At 41.3% G+C, this 15,173-nt stretch overlaps 1 protein-coding gene across 1 annotated transcript; it reads right to left on the bottom strand.

The window, feature by feature from the left end:
- Nucleotides 1–3,577: 3,577 nt before the first annotated feature.
- On the bottom strand, nt 3,578–6,358 carry LOC116890989 (macrophage-expressed gene 1 protein). Its single transcript, XM_032891663.1, has 2 exons — nt 6,215–6,358; nt 3,578–5,932 (listed from the first exon to the last, which is right to left on the bottom strand). Exon 2 carries the CDS (start codon nt 5,901–5,903, stop codon nt 3,738–3,740), a length of 2,166 nt encoding a protein of 721 aa, XP_032747554.1. The 5' UTR covers nt 5,904–5,932; nt 6,215–6,358; the 3' UTR covers nt 3,578–3,737.
- Nucleotides 6,359–15,173: the final 8,815 nt, after the last annotated feature.

Here is a 15,173-nt window from a genome sequence, read left to right as displayed (position 1 = left end):
TCACACTCTTTCAACTTTCTGGTCTAATGGAACCTTGACAATCTCAACAGTGTGTCAGTCAAAGTGGTGGCCGGTACCTTCCTCTTCCTCTTGTGACAACCCAAATATATGCAGAATTGATTTCAGTGACATTAGGCCCCGGGCACCAGCTACTTTGACCCTGAGTGTTTTCCCAAGAGAAGCCCTGTGTGTTCTACTGGGCCAAGCGGGAGTCCCATGCTTTCTCTTTCATGGTCTCAGTACCAGCAGCCATGTTCTCCCTCCATGAGACTCCAGGGGTGACAAATGGGATTGGAGACACACCTTGTGAGATGCTTATCCCTTGAAAAGCTCTGTAGTATGTCTGTGGTCGTCTGTGCCTTTGTGCTTCTGTTCCCCTCTCCTTTTTGTAAGATTCAGACTTCTGTGTGCTTTTATACTTGGGTCAAAAGTACTTGTCCTGGTATCGCACTGTTGTGTGCATGAGAAGATTGGGAAAAGGCTGCTGTGGCCCAAGAAATAACCACTGCCCCCTTTGTTTGTTGGCGTTCACTTATATCTCATTGGGAGTTTCTGGGAGAGGGCTGGTGAATGTCCAGACGTCAGGTGTTCTGTTTGTAAGTGCTGTGATTTGAAGTTGTTGGTGTCGTTCTGTGGGAGGACATCGCCCCCTGGTGCTCATGAGGTGTATGTGCAGAACAATAAACGGCAAATGAATAAGCACAAATTGTTGTTACTCCTCAGGGCCTGCTTTTGTAGACGTGCTTGGGCACCTGTCGCAGAAGCACGTGGATTACTTCCTTTATCTGTGGGCAACCTCAATCCAACTCGCTTGATAAAGGGAAACTCCCCTTTCTTTATTTTCTTAAAGTTCCCACATCTCTTCTACCCACACATTTGACCTGGCTCGACTCTTGGTTCCCCTCAAAGAAACAGACCATAAAGCAACAAAACTGAGTACATGAACTTGGGGAGGAAGGGTCATCTTTAAAAACGTGGACATTGCCTTCTTGTGTGTTGGAGGGGTGCGTGTGTGTGAGAGGGGATATGCTGCATGTGTGGAGATGTATGTGTGTAGGAAGTCCCTATGTATGAGGAGATGCATGCTTATATAAGAAGATGCGTGTGTGCTGGGTTGCAAGTGTCTGCGAAGGTCTGCTGGGTTCCGTATATACATACTGAGGCTAAAGGTTGACATCAGGTATCCCCTCTGCTATCTTCCACCTTATTTTTACTTGAATAGGTTCTCTCAGTGAACCTGGAAATGACCATTTTGGATAGGATAGGCTGATGGACCAATGAGTCCCAAAAGCCACCTGTCCATACCTGCTAGTGCTGGGATTACAGGTTCTTGCCACTATGCATGCTTTTACATGGGTGTTGGGGAAATATTCTCTATTCTCATGCTCAAATAGCAAGCACTTTACTGAATCATCTTCCCAGCCTTGAATACTGACCACTTAAAAATCCCCTTATTTTCAGGCAGTTTTTATTTTTCAAATAAGTATTTATTATTAAACACCCCAGTAATCATGGGAATTCAAGAACAAAAAGCAAGGCCCAGCCTCCCTTGTCACCAAACTGTCTCCATCTCTAATATCCCATGGTGTGTGGCTTTTCCAGAAACCAGCCCTTGTCTTTCTGCAGACCCCAGCCTTAAAGTCAGGACTGAATAGAACCTAAGAGCCCCACCCAGGGACTTTTTGACCACTGTATTCTGACTTCAAATAGACGAACACCCAGAGAGAATTTTGCTGAGTACACACTTTAATGAATATTTATACACATTTTTGTTAGTAGAGCTACATATTTATGGGACAAATATTAGACACTTTAACAGGAAGTTTCTGCATTAAAGGTCTGGAAATCTGCTGTGCCTTGTTTTGCAGACTTAGTAATTCTTTTTTTTTTTTTGGTTCTTTTTTTTTCGGAGCTGGGGATCGAACCCAGGGCCTTGCGCTTCCTAGGCAAGCGCTCTACCACTGAGCTAAATCCCCAACTCGACTTAGTAATTCTTAAAGAATTTACAAAAGGAAGCCAGTATGTTTAGAAATGTGATTGTCTTCAATGAAACATTAAAATGCACCCCAAACCCACAAAGCATACAAAGGTTAAGGAGAACATTTTATTGTTCAAGAAGCAGGTTTGATGGAGAGGTTATACATTAACCCCTTTGGCTGGGCAGTTGGTAGGGCAGAGTTCAAATTCAGTCATTCATTTCTCTCTGTATCTCAACTGAAAAAAAAATGAGTAATTTACCCCCATTCCCAGAGATTGAGACACTTGGAGCTCTTCAGGTGGGCCTACTGTGTGCAAGGCCCTTGATTGAAAATACTGAAGAGAGAACACATCGTCTTTCATAGAAGATAGCTCACTGAAGATGTGCTGTGGTGAATAGATACATAACTTCTAAGACAGCAGTGGAGGAATTTTCATGTTGTAGAGAATTAAATTCTCAGAGGTGGAAATTGAGCAAACCCCCAACTATTGCTAGGTGTCAATCATGCAGCCTGCTGGACGCCCCCATGGAAGCCATCGCGGATCTGAAATACATGTCACAGCCTTTTCCAGCTAACCTTGTTTTGTTTTTAATCACCTCAGTCCTCTTCCTAGCAATGTGAAACAGCAAATCCTAGCAGACAGAAGACTGTGCTTTCCCCGTACGTTTAGGTTTAGGGAGGAACTAGCGCTTAAGCACAGTTTCACCCCTAGGAAAATAAATGCTTCTTGTTGCAATACAGGGTGTTTGTGTGCATCTCTCTGCACCCTTGGCTGGGGTGAGAAGACAAGGATAAAGACATCCACAGAGAGGAAAGAGTTATATTTTTGACACATAAACATGAAACCATACTGCTTGATCTGTCCAAACCAGAGCTCTGTTCAGTTCTTCATTTATAACATTGTTAACTGACAGATCTGAGAGTTCAAACTTTCCTGGATTACTCGCATCGTCTCCAGAACCCCGGTTTTTATCCTCAATTTATTGCTTGTTTCCTTACTGTTTCTTCATCCTTCACCCCCTAACAGAAAATTATAAGTTACATATTCTTTTTCCTGAGGACTTGTTTGTACTGTTCAGAAGCCCAAGACTGATCTAGATTAGCTGTGAGAAAGTTGGGAAATAGAATTTGTATAAACCCCACCCACCTCTCCTTCACATGCCTGGGAGCTGACTCAGGGGGAAGGGTACTATCAATCAACACCAAGTCCTTAAAGCTAAAGAGTAGGGGGCACATAGGCTTCCTGTGGCATTTCAGGGGCACATTTGCCTCAAGATTGAAATCCAGAGGGCTTCTTTGAAAACAAAATAAAAGAAGTAATGTACTTAGAGCACAAACCTTTTCAGCTCACAAACTGGAAAGCCTTTCAAATTCAGACTAAATGCACAATCTCCAAATCTAATCTCTTTTTACACACATGCATTCAGATAATGACAACTATGAGAGTGGACACACACACACACACACACACACACATACACACACACACACACACACACACACACACACACACACACACATCCCGAGGCTTAGTCCCAGTCCAGCTTTTTCCAAATGAATCATACCCCTCCCCATACCCATTAAAATGGCTCCTTTAATTTCCTGGTGCAGAGGTCTAAACAAATACTTCCAGGGATGTAATGCCTGCTTTCTTCCTATTGCAAGGGTCACTTCAGTACTTAGGAAGGCAGAAGTAGAGAAAACAAAGAGAAAGATGTACTTGAAGCTGCGGCTGGAAACTGTTTCCTCTGGAGACAATTAAGCTGGACTTGGATCCTGTTCTCCATTAGGGACTGATGCATCTGTTGCAAAGCTTCCAACCAAACTCTCCTGCTCCTCGATTTCCTGGTATTCCTTCTTCTTCTTGTACTTCCGAGTACTGTAGATGGCCAAGGTAATGACAATTCCTAGTGCTATGATGACTCCCAACGTGACTCCAGCAGCTTCCCCTCCTGACATTCCATTACCGTCCCCATGGATGACAGTCATGGCTCTATGAAGCTCCAGAGGCTCTCCCAGCTTCCACTGGTTGGTCTGAGGATCCTTAATCCAGGATCTGGCAGTCTCACTACTGGTCACTATGACAGTGTTGGTGGCAACTTGGCTCATGAGGGGTGGCTTGGTGTAAGGTGGAAGCCTGACAGGGAGCAGGGACCCTCCTGTGAAGATTCCAGCCTTGACACAGTAGGACACTTGGCATCCATCACTGATAACAGCTAGGTGTTGGCTGAAGCCCCCAGGACATTTTTTCAGAGATGGTGCGCCTATGTCTTTGGCTGTATCAGAATTAACCAAGGGGTTCCCCATTATACAGCTGAAGAACCCACCAAAGGGAACTGAAAACTTGTACCCCAACTCATAATCCAGGGACACACATACCTTAAGGCTTTCAAACAGGTTCAGTGGAATGTAGCCAGCTGGGCATGACTGTGCATTTGTCATTGGGTTGATGCTCTTGTCAGTGAAGAGTCCTCCAAAGAGAAGTCCTGAGTTGTCAGGTACTTGGCCAGTGGCTACGCACCAATAAGCCCTGAATTGAGCTTTGGCCACTCGGAACACATCTTCACACACTGTCTTACAGAAAATCTTGAGGGTGCATTTCTTTTTACATTCCAGGCGACTGTAACCCTCCTCATGGGTCTGAGACAGCAGATGGACAGGGGTGTAGCCAGAGGGACAAGAGAAATCACCAGTAAGCAGATTCTTCTGCTCCAGGTTTTGGCAAAGAGCATCACCTGACAGTTCAGTGCATTCCTGATAAACTCCACCAAAGGTGAAGTTGGTTACTTTCGCATCACACGAATCATCTTCCATATTGGCTTGAAAATTGAAGTTGGGGGAGTCGACATTCGTGCAGCCAGGGTGAGTGTTAAATGTGTAATAGTGTCTCACAGCAGTTTCCACTGTCTTCGACAGCTTTTTCACCAAGGGACCCGGCAAACCAGGCAGTTTGTCAGGCTTAATGAAGAAATGCAGAGGCAAGCCAGCACGGTCTATTGCCACTAGGTGGTTAGTGATGCCCTTCTGCCAGGTTTCTAAGGTAATTCCTGGATAGAAGGGAATCCCTCCAAAGCTCTGCACCCTGGAGTTGGTTCTGTTAGACAGGTAGCTCTTGGTCAAAGTGGTCTGAGAAGTGTAGTCTGTTTCAACTTTAAAGTTCACAATGTTTAAGAAGGCAATCCCAGCAGAGGCAGTCACAGTATTCTCGCTGTTCTGGTTGTCCAGGAGGAAGGAGGACCTTATGTGATCCTCCTGAACCAGTGCAGCCCCAGCATCCACACTGGTGATAACATGTGTGCCATAGTTGAGGACCAAGAGTTCTGCCAGGTAGGTGGCCATCTTCGTCTGGTTTTTCTCTAGTTGGTCACAGATGTCCATAAGTGCTTTCGTAAACCCGAAGCTGAGCTCTGAAGTTGGGCTGTTTTTGACTGTGTAGATCCGGTTTCTTACCTGAACTCTAGTAGTTACAGCTTGGTCCTTTACTTGAAGGGTCTTCATCCTTTGGAACTCTGTAGAAAACTTGCCATTGACTTTGGAGAAAAGGGAGAGTTCCGTGTTGATGGAAAATGAGGTGGTACTCTGGTAATTCACCCAGGAATCCAGGATTTCTGAGTTCATCTCCAGGTTGCTCTCCTTCTGAGGAATAGTATAGACTTCATCAGGGATGATGTACTGTCCATCTTCTGTGGTCTTACAGTTGGTGTAGGTCAAGTCTATCACCCGTCCCATGTCTATGTTTCTCAGATTATCCCAGCCTCCTCCTGGCAGGACCTCCAAGACAGGTAGCTTCAAGGTATCCTTGCATGTTTGAAATCCAGTCGTACCTGGGTCTCTAAGAGGCTTGTCTGCTTCAGCACATGCTATCATCATCCAGATGAGGGCAATGGCCATGAAGCTGTTCATAGTGCAGGCGTTTCCAGCCATATACCAGCCCCGGGCATTCACCAGCAAGACTAGGGCAAACAGAAGGATGGGAAAGATTGCAGTTGCTGAAACAGAAATTTCTACAGTCCTCCTAAACCCATCAGTTCCTCTTTATGCTGCTCTAATTGCGAAATAGAGAAATGAAAGTTGACTGGAATATTAGAGACCATTAGTACCTTGTAAAAATTATTTTACACCGGATATGCACATATACACTCTTCACCAATCCCTCCCTCCTCTGTGTCACTCACACTGCCTTTCTTCTGCCGAAGCGTTTGGCACCCAGTAAAAACACGGTTTCAACACCTTACCTTGTCTCTGTCAGAAGGCTCTGTCTGAAGGCTCTGTCTGGCTTTTGGCTCTCTTTGACTGACTTCAAAATCAGCCTTACTCCTTTCTTGGGAAATCACAACATTAGTTTCTTTTTACTGGAAACGCAGGAGTCAGTAGCAACCTTGTGCTTATTTACACGCCCCGCCTCTACTAGGCGTGCTTCTCTGGGTCGAGGACAAATCATAGATATCTCATTGGCACACCGAGGTTGGAGGCTGTCCTCTGAGAACAAAAGGGTAAAGAACCTCAGAAGCATGCTTTGTGAGGTCTCGGTGTTACCAACTCACATAGTCCTGGCTTGGAGATAGACTTATCTAGGGCTGAACTGCCCAGGAAAGCATCTATGTTCTGGGGAAAACTAAGCCTGAATTGTCCTGAGCATCATGGGTAAGGGTGAAGGCTTCCACACTGCTCTGTTTTTCTGCATTCAGATAGAAATATTCAAGAAAAGACAACAGTAACACTATAAATTTTGGTTTACTCAAAGCATACAGTGGCCCAGGAGCATGTGTACATGTGTCCACACGTTTGCCTGATCTTCTCCGTGTGTACAATTTTAAACTAAGCGGTAACTGACCACATGTTTAACTTTTTCATTCCATCCACATAGACACAAACGGAAAGATGTTGTTCTATATTTTTCAGGTTAAAAGTACTAAAATCCATTTCTATTACCAAGAAAACTTAATGAGTGTTCTTTTCTTGACAGCCACCTCTTCTTTTTGTCAGGCAGAGATAATAGCTACTTTAAATTTGTAATTCAGAGAGGTGTAGTCTGTACTAGTGATCAAGTGTCAGGATTAAGGAAGGCTTAGATGAGTTACATAGTTGTAACACCTGGAGTGTCTTGGTTCATTTAGCGGCAGCTGGGGACTCTATAGCAAATAATTAATCTTCACATGGCACCCTCAGAGCACCCCAGATCATTTTATGAGCAAGATGCAGACCTAAGACTCTAAAAGCAGAATCATGTATCAGCCACAGGTTAGGACTACCACCTGTGCATAGGCTATGACGAACCCAAATAACTGAATTACCTCAAGCTGTCATTGAGACAGAAACAAAGCATTTTTGAAGGACTTGAGATTCCCTAGTCATTAATCATGCTTCAGTGGTGTTTCTGTAAATCCATAACGGCCTTACCATGGGTCTATCCATGCCAAGGTGTTTGGGGAAACTGACTCACACCAGCCTCCAAAGAGGAATGAGTTTGTGAACAATGTCCAAGCTAAACCAATTTGGAGAACCCAGCTTGGACACTGCAGAGGGTGCTCTAGTTCGTGTATAATCAGGGGTTATGTATTTATACCTCAGGAGACAGCTCCCAGAGTTTATGAGAGTTGAATGCTCTTGAATACTTGCAACAACTGAGTGAGTGCACTCGTCTATTTTAACTGGCTTGTGCATGCCCATTGGATGACGGGCTAATAATTTCTCCTTGTTCTCTCTTTTCCACATCATGCTGAGGGCTGGGGATGATGTTATGAGGGTTCGGTGTTTATTGTGCAGGTACAAGATCCTGAGCTTGGATTCCCAGAACTCACCTAAAATGTGCACATAGCCTGAATCCCCAGTGCTAGAGAATTCCAAAAGCCTGCTAGCTAGTGAGTCAAGCTAAGATGGTAAGCTTCAGGTTCAGTGAGAGACCCTGTCTCAATGAATGAATGAATGAATGAATGAATGAATGAATAAATAAATAAATAAATAAATAAATAAATAAATAAATAAATAAATACATGCAGTGGAGAAATAATTCGGGAAAAATTCCGATGTCAACCTCTGGCTCCCACATGTGCCTGCATGGGTGATCTCTCTCTCTCTCTCTCTCTCTCTCTCTCTCTCTCTCTCTCTCTCTCTCCCCACACACACACACACACACACACATGCATGCACGCACGCATGCATGCACACACACACACAAACACACCACAGCATGCACACACACAAGAGTAATAAAAGCTGATCCTGTTGAGACCTTGATATCCTGAAGTGAGAGTAGATGGTTCTAGATTCAAGTCTTTGCAAGTTGCTAAACAGTCTCTCACTTTTTCTGTTCCTTCTTTTTAGGATAGTCTTCTGCTCTAACATCACATCAAACAGAAGAATCACAAAATATTCTACAGTCAGCCATAAGTTTTCCAAACAACTTGTATAATAAAAATTATTGTGCTATATCATGATGCATAAAAATAATAATAGGCCTTCAGCATGAACCCAGATATGGCCAAGTATGTAAAATTAGGAACTTCAACACCAGCCCAACAACAGTGTCTGGTCAGTAGACTTTATTGAATAATTTTTTTTACTCTGAAATTTCCAGAGATTCTTTGGTTTTCTTGCTTTTCCAACAATGAGAATATCTTAGCTATATTAGTTTTTTTTAACTGAGCATTTATTAACTGCTAAATAACAATGAATATCAGTTTGTATTCAGTAAAATAATTCAAGCAATACAGATATATACTTAAACACTTTTACTTTTGAGATAGAACACAATTAAAACATTTCTTCATTCTCATTCCTTCCTACAATCCATCCCATATACCTCTCTCTACTCTCCTTCAAATTCATGGCCTCTTTTTTTTAACTAATTGTTAATGCATGCATATGTGTATGTGTGTGTACATGTATGTGTATATGTCTCTGCGTGCATGTGCTTAGGTGTGTACATGTGTGCATCTGTACATGTATCTGTATGTGTGTAGCTACGTATATAATCTTAGATGTAACCTGCTCAGTCCTTATAACATTGTATAACTTGTCTGTATATTTTCAGGGGTGACCACCATTTGGCACTGGATAACCAATTAATGTGCTCTCACTTGTTTTTTAAAACAACAAATTACTTTTGGCATTTTTCATGTGCCTGGGGAGGTTGAACACATGGGTTTCATGATTCCTTTGGTGAAGGAGGTTTAGCTGGTGGGAAACAAAAGAGAAGTGAATGCTGAGAATCAGGGGACAACCTCCACCCGCATGCCAGGACAGGAGGGTGGTGCCCAGAATGTCAGATGTGAGGACACTGGTGCAGGATTTGACTTGCACCTCCCACCTCTATATCTCCCGTTTTACTCCTTCCAGTAATTCTCTCTGCCTTTTCTTGTACTGCAATATTCCTATAAACACATGTTCTCTCCAGATGGCTCCCCTGAGGCAGTGAAGGCTGGGGCTAACCTCTAAACTCTGGCCGCTAGCAGAGAGGCCATACTTTCACGGGAGGTGTGCGCCTCTGGTGCCGCAAAGCTTTTTCACTTCCTCCCACAAGCAGCAAGAGGGAAGTCACACATCTGCTTTCTTTCTAAGTCTGAACAAGTTCGGCACTGTGTCACGAGGAGTTAAGTCATGAGTCATGTCTAAGGTTAACTTCTTTGTGGGCTTGGAGCCCGTCCGGGTGTTTCCAGCATGTACACGTCACAGGTGATCCGAGACTGTATTAGCCAGCCTCGGCCTACTTTGTTGGCCAGGGACCTAGGGGACCAGTCTGACACCCGACATACAAAGCATTGTTAAATGGAACTGAGAACCTGACTGCTATAGACCATATTTTGATGACAATGGAGGACCTGTGTGACACAGAGCACAGTTTTGTTTTGTTTTGTTGTTTTTTTAATTTTTTATTTCTGAGAATTTGACTTCTAGCCTGATATTCTGAGAGTTGCTTTGTCAACTCAGAACAAATTCTTTGCACTAAGATTGTTTGCCTACTAATCACAAAAAAATAATAACTCAGTGGTTTCATGCTCCCTTTTTTTCTGGAGGGTAAAATCAAAAGATACTTGGGAAACTCTGCATAGTCATATTAAATACTAAGCCAGAATTTGACAGGCCAAGCCATTTTATTCTGACATTTACCTGAGACAAGGTCTCACTGTTTAGCCTGGCCTGACCTGGAATTCTCAAAGTAAAGCAGGCTGACCTTGAACTCATACTAAGAGAGAAGAAATCTGGGGTTGGGGATTTAGCTCAGTGGTAGAGCGCTTGCCTAGGAAGCGCAAGGCCCTGGGTTCGATCCCCAGCTCCGAAAAAAAAAAACAAAAAAAAAAAAAAAAAAAAAAGAGAGAAGAAATCTTTGATGGTCTGTTGAAGCCAAAACACAATTCTCACCTCAAGAAGATTCAAATATGAGTGACCTGGAAACATATTCAGGTCACTCCAACATGCAAGCAGTTTCAGGATGCTTTCATAGAGAAAGAACAAAGACATTCATAAATCGAGGTGTTCTGTAAGTGCATTGGCAGGAACATTAGGTAGTGAGTGGACTTGAGCAAAACTGCGAAGTCTTTACTTTAAGTCTCAGGTGCTATCTGATGACATTCTTAGCCTTTGGGTTTGTGAGAGCCAGGATTTGTTTCTTCATTCCAAAAAAGGATTTTTACCTGATAACCACAAGGATTAGTTCAGTCATGGAGGTGGGCAAAAAATGGCTGTTATAGAGATTGAAGATAGCTCAAGATAATCTGGCTCTAGACATGTAACACTGCACTGTTTACAGCCAGCAAAATTGTATTATCAGTCAACTAATAGAATCCTTAACATCACGGGTGCGGCTTTTGTTCTGGGACCTTTGATTCACTGTTTCCGGTTTTGGTTATAAATGTGGGGAATTTGTGTGGGGAAACCAAATACAGTTTTTGTGGCCCTTGGTGCTGGAAAGACTGTTTCTGGCAGCTGCTAGAGATCAGATTGAGAAGCAGGAAATCAGACTGAGAGAGAGAGAGAGAGAGAGAGAGAGAGAGAGAGAGAGAGAGAGAGAGAGAGTCGTCAAAGCCGTTAAGGGAAAAACCTCTCTAGCCATCATGATCCAAATTTTGTGTATCAAATACATTTATAGGTTACATATAATAGACACATTATGCCTAAAGGATAAAAGAATTAAGGACACAAGACAGCCTAAAGATATAAAGGCAGTAGAAGAAGGAAACAGTTATTTTAATCAATCAAAACCTTCATTATTTTAGGGGTTGGGGATTTAGCTCAGTGGTAGAGCGTTTGCCTAGCAAGCGCAAGGCCCTGGGTTCGGTCCCCAGCTCCGAAAAAAAGAGAAAAGAAAAAAAAAAAGAAAAAAACCTTCATTTAAAAAAATTTATTCATTTATTTTTATGTGCACTGTGTGTGTAGGTGCCCTGGTTGTCAATAAGAGGGTTGGATCCCCCACCTGGCAAATCATGGTTAAGAGACCACCAAGATCTCTTAACCACGGAACTATCTCTCCAGACCCGCAAATATTCTTTTTAAACTAGATTGACTATTCCTCTTGTGTTTAAAGCTATTTATACTCTGTAGTGTCTTGATTTTTGCCATATTTGTCCTAATTTGTTGTTTCCTTTCAATTTTAGTTTTCTGTTGGCATACTTGATTTTACAGCTGCAATTGCAGAAGAGGTGTGTTTTACCTTTACCAAGCACTGCTCTTTACTATCTGAGTTGTTATAGTGTACCTTGTGGACTATGATTGGAGGTATGTTATTATCTTGGTATTGTGCCAGATTTTAGTTTGGGAAAGGAAATACAAATAAGTTATATTATAGGAGAAGTCAGTAACAGAAATCAGTAGTGTTGCTTTAAATATTCTTTTAACAAATTGTCATTCCATGCACTAAATATTATTAGTGACCAGGATAAAATCTAGAGATCGGACACGTCAGAAATGAGGCTTTGTAGTCATAACCAAACCTTATTTCTTATTTTATAATCAAAAAGAAAAATGTTGAAGACACTTTATAATATTTCTCACTTACTGGCAAAATATTATTGGCAAAATACTGTTTAACTTTGGGAACCTGAAGAGATAGCTCAGTGGTTAAGAGTACTAGCTGCATGCTATTAACATGTATAGTGTGTATACTTTATTACCAGTTCAAAAATATACAGGGCTAGCCTTAGTATGTGGAAGACCCTAGGTTTTATCCCCCAAACAATGTTTTAAAAATCTTTCTAGCCCAGGCTGACCTATAAATACATTTTGCAGCACAAGCTTAAGGAAACTCCCAGAAATCCCCTTACCTCAGCTTGCTAAGTGCTAGATTATAAGCATGAACATATTATGTTAGACTTATTTTTGTTGTTGTTTAAGTAAGTGGGTACATGGTCATGGTAAAAAACACCTTTAACCTAGCACGCAGAAGACAGAAGAAAGTAGGTCTCTATGAATTCCAGAACATCTAGGGCAAAAAGTAAGGCCCTGTCTCACAAAAAAAAATGAATTGAATTTAAAAGTATGTTTAAAAGGCAGTGGTGGCACTGGCTTTTAATCCCAGCACTCGGGAGTCAGAGGCAGCAGATCTCTGAGTTCAAAGTCAGTCTAGTCTACACAGCAAGGAGTTCCAGGATAGCCAAGGCAAACAGAGAAACCCTGTCTTGGGGTGGGTGGTGAGTGGGGGTGGGGGTGGGAGTGGAGGAGGGTGGGGGGTGGAACAGAAACAAAGTATTAGCTGTTTTTCCAGAGGACCCAGGTCCGAATCCCAGCACCCACATGACTACTCATAACTGGCCAGAAGTCCAGTTTCAGGGCATCCAATGCCTTCTTACATAAATATAGGCAAAAGTCTCATACACATAAAATTTTAAATAATAAAAATATTGTTTAACTTTTAAAAGTCCTGGCTAATTATACTCTAGGGTCTCCTAAATATTCATCTATTCAATAACTGTATTGTTTGAGGAGTCTAAGAGCCACCCCAAATGATACAGATTATTGCCAATGCCTTTGGTTGTTTTCCAGAAAATTACTGTTATGATACTATTTGTTAATAAAGATTCCACACACATTGAACCCATAACTTGGAGGAATCAATATGGATCTCACCTGAAAGCCTCAACCCTGGAGAATAGCTCTTAAAATATCAGAAAGAGCTATGGATACTGCTAAGGAGGCAATCGATTATTTTATGTAGCTATAACATCTACAAGCCACAATGACCATCACTGTGAGATATTCTGAGAGGTCCAATAGTAGCACTTACCAGGGAGGTACTCAATAGCCACCAAAATTAGACTGAAAGCTTACTCAGTAGGGAAGAATTCACATCAGATACTGTAAGGTTAGCCAAGGTGAAACCAGGGAACCTAAAGGACAATTTATTATCTTGGTATTATGACAGATTTTAGTTTGGGAGAGGAAATAGAAAGTCATGTTTTCTAATTTCTAACTGAATTCTAAATACTTACCCTTATATCCACAAATAAAGGTAGCTCTCATTCCTCATTAAAGAGGCCTTATATTGCAGCAGACAGAGAGCATTATGGAAAACTAAAACTGGATGAAACACAGAAAACCACTGATCGTGAGGCGCCCAGCCCCAGTAGATACACCTACAATACAATCCTTACATCTAAGGCTCAGGGGACATTGCACAAGAAGGGACAGAAGAATGTTGTAAGAGCCAGAGGGCAGGATATCTGTTGTGAAATAGTGTCCTCCAAAAATGAACCAAAAAGAGAACAGGAGGAGGAGTATAGGGAGGAGGGTGTGGATCTGGGAAAGGTTGGGGGAGGAGTGGGAGCTGAATATGATCAAAATACACTGTGTGAAATTTTCAAAGAGTTAATATAATTTTATCTTTTTAAAAAATGGGTTGTTGAGGTACGAAATACCATGAATATTGTGCCATTGGACACTGATTGCTTTTTGTATAATTTGGATGAGAAATGTTAACTCAAGTCCTAATATGCCCGACAGACTCAATGTTTAAAGTTGAGGCTATTTTAAGTAGTCAATATCTGAATATGCCATAGGGCTTTCAGACCTTTCAATTTGTATTATTTTAATATTCTAAGTAACAATAAGAACTTGCCATCTAGTTAGATGAATACAGTTCATGTTCTTTACTTTTTTAAAGTAGGAGCTTGATTTAAGAGTTTCAAGTTGGGGTTGGGGATTTAGCTCAGTGGTAAAGCGCTTGCCTGGCAAGCACAAGGCCCTGGGTTCGGTCTCCAGCTCCGAAAAAAAGAAAAAAGAAAAAAAAAAGAGTTTCAAGTCAAAATAGAGATGCTCCCCCACTTCTTTTAAATCTTCCAAAAGATTTATCAACCAGAAAACACCTAAATTTTAAATCCAAATATACTGACTAATGAGGAGCGCTACTTCACCAAGGTAGTGGAAATACTTGCATCTTTTCAAGCATGATGATTTGCTCAAGTTAGGAGGTCCAGGGATAGAATTGCTTCTAAATGAACATGATTAATGTAAAAACATAGCACCATTATCTGTAACTTTACTACAATCAATATTAATAAATATTAACTTAGGATCACTTAGGATTATACAAAGCAAATTCCAAACATCTTAGATAATTCAAAAAGCATCTAAATATGAAAAGGCTTAAGAAATATAAAAATTAAGATTCATAAAAATACTGTCAGAGGCCATTTGGTGAAGTACTTAGAGGGCTCAGTCACCAGTGTTGTTGAAGAGAGTTGTCATTTGGCTTCTTTGAAGTCCTTGTGGATGAGTTCTCACAAGTAGGGACAAGTTTGAGGTAACAAATGTGAATCTAAGTGTTTATCTCTTAATGTTTTACAGCACAAAATTAAGTTAGAAGTACTGAAACAGTTTTCCAGGCTAAAGGGGTTCTTGATATTGATTGATTGATTGTTTGTTTGTTTGTTTGTTTGTTTTTAATACATTGATTAACTCTCTTGGTGTTCATATTCCAAGTTCTACATCTTTCAGGAGTTTCAAGTGGACTGAATATTTATGGATCAGCTTGAAGTCCCTTATAAAATTATACAATGTCTCCTTTTAATAGAGGTGACTCATGATTCTATAAACAAAAGAATGTATAGGCTACCTGGTACTTATTTATGAAGAGACATGGATATCTTTTTTTTTTTTTTTTTTTTACTTTTTTTTGTTTCCTATTTTATTTTCTTTTTTTTTTTTTTTTTTTATTATTAACTTGAGTATTTCTTATATACATTTCGAGTGTTATTCCCTTTC

The sequence above is a fragment of the Rattus rattus genome, chromosome 2, assembly GCF_011064425.1.
Source record: "Rattus rattus isolate New Zealand chromosome 2, Rrattus_CSIRO_v1, whole genome shotgun sequence".
NCBI classification, from domain to species: Eukaryota; Metazoa; Chordata; class Mammalia; order Rodentia; family Muridae; genus Rattus; species Rattus rattus.
Note: the sequence above shows the minus strand (reverse complement) of the source record. Positions and strands in the feature narration are given on the sequence as shown.